General features: G+C 40.7%; 1 protein-coding gene across 1 annotated transcript in view; it reads left to right on the forward strand.

Annotated features, from left to right (window-relative positions):
• Window positions 1-6,000, forward strand: part of LOC126507208 (cation channel sperm-associated auxiliary subunit beta-like) — a 171,136-nt gene that overhangs the window by 152,134 nt on the left and 13,002 nt on the right. The window contains exon 22 of the mRNA XM_050151448.1: window positions 4,801-4,911. Coding sequence (XP_050007405.1) covers window positions 4,801-4,911 — 111 coding nt within the window. The remainder of the gene's footprint in view (window positions 1-4,800; window positions 4,912-6,000) is intronic.

Genomic DNA, 6,000 nt, shown 5'->3' on the forward strand with positions numbered 1-6,000 from the left:
GGCTTAGCTCCATCAAGACTGAACCTCAGTTTGACCCCCAGGAAATTGTAGAAGAAAAGAACTGATTCCTGCTAGTTTGCTCTGGACTCCACCCACTCCATGACATATGCACATCACACACACGCACACACACACACACGCACACACACACAATACATTCATACTTATTTGGTAATTTGCAATTTTAGAAGAGAACCTTTATTTAGATGGCACATCGTCACAGTTCTGGGAATTTAATGAGAAATTTCAGCCACTTTTATTACTCCAGGACAGCTGCTGACCCCTGTTCAGCCTCTGCTGCTTTGGCCGCTGCAGCTACTCTCACACTACTTTCCAGCTGTGGTGGTTTGATGTAATTGCCCCCAGAAACCCATCGGGAGGGGCACTATTAGGAGGTGCGGCCTTGTTGGAGAAAGTGTGGTCTTGTTGGCGGGGGCTGGATGACTCAACCCTTTAATCCAGACTGAGACTGAGCGCACGCCTCTAATCTGGAGCACACCTTCTGTGGGTCATGGTGTCTCCTCCCAGCAATAGAACACTGACTAAGACAGCAGCCAAGAAGCTGAGGCAGACTCTCTCCTTGATTCTTGGCTCTCATGTAGATTTCAAAGGCCACAGGGAGAAGAAGAGCCTTGTGTTTTCTGAGAGGAGGGCTTAGACCCAGCTCATGTCTTTCAGCCTTTTTTTTTTTTTTTTGAGATAGCCAATAATTTTATTGAAAACTTAAAAAGGGAAACAGATACCAGTTGGGATAAAAGTTTCACTAAGTTAGTCTCCGACAGAAAAACTTTAAGAAGCAAGATGTTTTTTTTTTTTTTTAAATTTTTATTTATTTATTAAAGATTTCTGATTCTTCCTTTTTGAATGGTGTCCAAGAAGGAAAGGCGACTCTTTGTTCTGACGTGAGCACGTTTAGACTCCTGCCATGTTAGTACTAGAGAAGAGGCTGGCTCCTTGGCCTTGGCACCACCTTTCTGCAGGGGGAAGGAGCATGACAGAACACAGGGAGGCATAGGGCTCAGAGAAAAGGCAGATGATCTGGGGAGCCTCTGGGGCCTGATATGCAAAGAGACCAGCATGCACTACAGAAAATTAGCATTTCTCTTGCTGAGAACAATTAACATCTGCCAGTCACATTCAAAATTTGGGGTGCCAGCCCCTCAGATCCCTTCAAGGTCCAGCTAAGGTGCTGCAGCTGGCAATGAAAATATAACTAAGGGGATGAGGGAGAAAATGAATTAACTCACATGCGGTTCTCCCGCAGATGTCTTTCCTAACTGTCTCTAATTTCTTAGCTCTAGTTCTCTGTCTTAATTCCAATTCTCTGCTATCTCCTCCTCCTTCTTCATTTTCCTATCTCTTCTAACTTCTGCTCCAGCTTCTGTTCACTTTTTGTTCTTACCGAGCTATAAAGACATTAAATTGTCTAGGTATAGAGAGTGACCAGTCAACCTATATAAACAGACAAGTGAAATTTTATGGCCCTTGGCAATTAGCACTTTTGCCAAAAGTTGCAAATTCTAAGGGCCTTTTAGATTGGACGTTTACACCACTTTCTCTAAGCAGCTAGAACACAGAGGAGACCCAAGCCTCTAAATGATCAGATCCAGGGTTTGATGCCGATCAGAGTCACAATGGAGGTTCATCCTCCTCAGCGCTGGGGGTTGATGGTTAATTATTTTCTCTGAGAGTAAGAAATAAGTTGTAAATCTCCTGAACTAAAATCATCAGTGACTTGAGGTGACGTGAGCATGGGAGTTAGGAGTCTTTTAATAAAACGTTAGTTTGAGGTCAATTTTTTTTTTAAAAATCTATTGTGAGGTAAAACCAGGTCACGCTTATTTTTTTCTATCTATCTGTGCAGCTTTGGGCATGTAATAATTTTATGCCCTTGGATATCTGAGAATGTCTTAAATAGGATACATTTGCCTGGATCCTAAACATTGAACAAATGCCTGCCAATAAAGATAATCTGAGGAAAGCCGATCTCTGCATTTCCACTGAAGAAAGGAACAGTAGCGGGAAGCAGGTTTCTTGATTGTGTGATTGTTTTCACACAAAGTTAGGAACTGTAATCCATAAACCCCAGTTGTCTAGAGGAAATTGTGCCCAATAAGTCATTAACCAGTTCTGAACTGTGGCAAAAAAGTCCCGAATCTGTAACAGAAGGGGCTGAGCTACAGAGAGAAACCTACAGCAAGAAACAGTCACTTTATTCACAAGGCAAAAATTCCAGCATGTTTGCATCGTGGCCTCATCCTCCAGTAGAGAGTCCCTGACTCTGAGGGGTTGACCTTGAGAAACGAGGCTGATTAATTTCTTGATGGTTCCACGGCTTGCAGCATTTCAAAGGGAAAACTTGGCTTTGGCTTCACACCTGACTCTTGTCATTGAAGGCAGGGAGACAAAGCCTGAGGAATTCCCCCTTAGGCCCTCCACTGACTGAAGCCACAGAAGAGCATTCCAGCAAGAGCCAGACCCAAGAAGCACTCAGTGTGGATCGTGAAGTCAATTCATGCTGCGCACCTTAGACTTTCGCATTGTTAACCTCTATTTTTCAAAGAAAGGGACCTTAAGTGTCATAGTTATGATTATGACCGGAAAAATTACATTGATAAAAGATGTTAAATGCTGACATGTCAAAGACTAAATGAAATTTAAAATCAGATCAGGCTTTAAAAGTAAGCTTTTCAATAGCATATGCACTTGCTGGTTTATCTCCCTTAAGTATTTCCTTTTTGTCTGATGCGTTGGGGGCCACCGATTCCAGCATGCTAGGGACAAAGGCAGATGCATCTCTGTGAGGTGTCAAGTCGAGGCCTTGACAGGTCTAGCCTGGTCAAGTGAGAGAATTTCCTTTTGTAAATGAAAGGTTAAGGGTGTTTGTGAGGTTCATTGTTGAGTTTTCAGGGTGAGAATGCCACGCTACTGGAGTTCAACTCAAAGGCCACATGAATTTGGCCCTAAGCACACCGGGTCCTCTTGTTTCAATATTCTGGTGTGACAGATCACTCAGAAAAAGGATTATTGTCTTTGTACAAAATCCATATAGATATTTGATTTTTTTCATATTTGTTGAAGTTCTTGGCTATAAACCAAAGAGAAATACAGATTAGGTTCTGGGCTGAGGGTCTTCCCCTTCACCGGTCCCCTTAATCTTCTCTGTTTCCGCATCGTTCTTCCACATGACTGCCCCCAGCTCACTCTGTCCTAGCCATGTTGGCCTCCTCTCTGTTTCTCTGATCTATGTCACCTCAGGCCTTTGCAGCTGCAGAAGAGCCTTTCATCTTCTGTCAGACGTCACCTCACAGTCCCCTTTGTCAGGCTTTGGCTTTAATGCTCTGCTTAAAGTGAGGCCTTCCCTGACCAATCCATGTAGAATGATAACCCCAGCTCCGCCATCCCTGATTCTCTATTTCTTCCTGTTTTCTCCATATCGTGTATTACTTACTATTCTAGACATTTTACTCCTTTGTTTTATTTTTGTGTCTCTCTGACACCACAAGGAAGTAAGCCCATAAAACAAGACTTATTTCTTTTTGATTTGCTTTATTTTCCTGTTATTGATAGTCAAGGCAAAGTCTTGGACATGCCAGCCAAGGGTTTTGTTTGTTTTTGACCTATTTTTACTATATTCCCAGTAGTCCAATGAATATCAGACAAAGGAGTGTTCAGAAATTGTTGAACAAATGTATCATGATGGTACACCCACACCCACACATACACACACACACACACACACACACGTAGTTTCCGCAGTTCAAGAGCCAAAGTCAGAAATGTCAGGAGTTTGACGTCAGCCTGAGTGATAATGCCAGTCTGAGGCTTCTTTTTGTTTCAGAGATAGATACTGTTTGGAAAAAAAAAAAAAAACAAGTGTTGAACAAACTAATAACATACATTGCATGCATGTTTGTATGCACACAGAATATCCAGAGGTTAACACACCTCTTGCAGAATCTTGGATTTAAGGGCAAGAAATTCTGCTCCAACAGTGAATCACTAAGACACTGAGTTTTCCAACTCCATTTTCTCCCAAAGATAAAACCTGTTTTGTTACTGTAACCATTGCATGTACATTCTTACTTTCCTGGAGTTCCCCTCCCTATGATTTCCCTGCGTGCTAAGTTGGAAATATGTATAATTCATACCAAGTAATTAAGAGTGACATCTGACCCTTGGTTTATTTTGTCTTGTGTTGTCGAACAAGGTCTTGCTTTTTAGTCCAGGCTGGCTCAAACTTGCGATGTAGCACAGGCTGACTTGGTACTTCTGATCAAAGTGCCGAGTCGAAGTGCTGAGTGTACTGACGCGTGTCAGCACGGCTACCCAGAAAGAAGGTTTGTAATGCAAGTTTTGGGGATGTGCCAGTTGTCCACATCAGCACATCAGTGCTATCAGACACTGGGCAGCATTCTCTGAGTGACTGCCCATACATGCATGATACCTGGTGTCTTCGTGGGCTTTCAGTCTAGTCAGAGGAACTTGCTATGAAATGACGTCACAGAAAGGAAGTTGTGTCTTTTGTGCAGTGTTTCTGACCAGGATGTCGATGCGTAAACTGAAATAATTGTTGTTAGGTTACAATGCAGAAATATTGTTGCATTACTACTTTGATAATCCCTCCCGGGCAAGCACTGTGTACAGATCTATACTCTCGGAACCTCTTATTGTATCATTAGTTAATTTTCTTCTTTTCTTGAAATTTTATTATTCAGATTGTAAGTATTTCCTAAGCACTTAATTTGGAAAAACTACAAATGATGAAGACAGGTCACCCTCTGTTACTTCTGTCTACAGGAAACTGGCAAATACAAACAGTGTGCTAATGCCACCAGCCGGGAAATGTGCAACTGCTCAGAGAAAGATAAGCTTTCCGATTATCTTGATGTCTCAGATTGCAAAGAAAAGGTAAGATAATTTGTAATTACCCGATGATGGCGTGGTTTCCTATTCCCATGACTGGAAATGTGCCTTTTAGTTAGACATGAAACCACAGATGTGGGGGCTAGAGGCGGAGCTGAGTGGGTAAGAGTACTTGATGCTTTTGCTGAGGACCCAGGTTCAATTTCCAGAACCCAAGGCAGCTCACAACCTTCTATAACTCCAGTTCTTGAAGATCTGATGCCTTCTTCTGGCTTCCACAGGCACTGTATGGATACAGCTTAGCGACAAACATGCAGGCAAAAACCTCTATACATTAAAACATATCTTTAAAACAATAACAATTACATCTCACGTGTGGAAATAATGCCTATTATGACTTAGAACTAAATATGACACAACGGAAAGGGTTTGATTTTTTTTAACCTACAAAAATTAAGTAGACTTAACTCTGAGTAAAACAGAAATACCTGCCCTGACCTCTTCATTGCATGCAATGCATATAAAAATACACATAAAGACACACATGTCTATGTGGCAACAATGTATAACTGATGAAGCACAATACCACATAATAGTGAAATCTGGTAAATAAACATTTATAAACAGTATTTTGGAATTTGGGCATAATTCTCTCCAAACTGTTTCCTTTTTGTTGTGTAAAGTAATTTTAAGTGTTCATGGTGACCTTTCGGGGGTTTTCTTCTATCAAACCACATTAGTCTGGGAGGAATCCACAGACTCTCATCCTCTGTGAAAACAAAGCAGAACCTCTTTTCCAAAGCAACATATACTTAGAGCCAAATTTTTATATCAAGACACTTTTAAAATACATATGTTGATTTAACTTAACAGCCCCCAGAATTAAATATCTCTCTATAGTCAAAAAATTCAAAGAAAACATGATAATATACATAATCTGGACTCGATGTGTATATTCCATCTTTATGTGACTTAATTTTCCTATTCTATTACTTTTTCTATAGGTTTAATATTTATTTTATTATCTTTACATCTTTAATCTATGACTGTATGTACTTTTTCTCTTTAAAGTCTTTTATTTTTTTTAAAACTATTTCCTTTTATAACTGTCTATACTCTTTTTTTTCTCTCTCC

The sequence above is a fragment of the Alexandromys fortis genome, unplaced genomic scaffold, assembly GCF_014885135.2.
Source record: "Alexandromys fortis isolate MF-2015 unplaced genomic scaffold, M_Fortis_MF-2015_v1.1 scaffold_63, whole genome shotgun sequence".
Classification (NCBI taxonomy): Eukaryota; Metazoa; Chordata; class Mammalia; order Rodentia; family Cricetidae; genus Alexandromys; species Alexandromys fortis.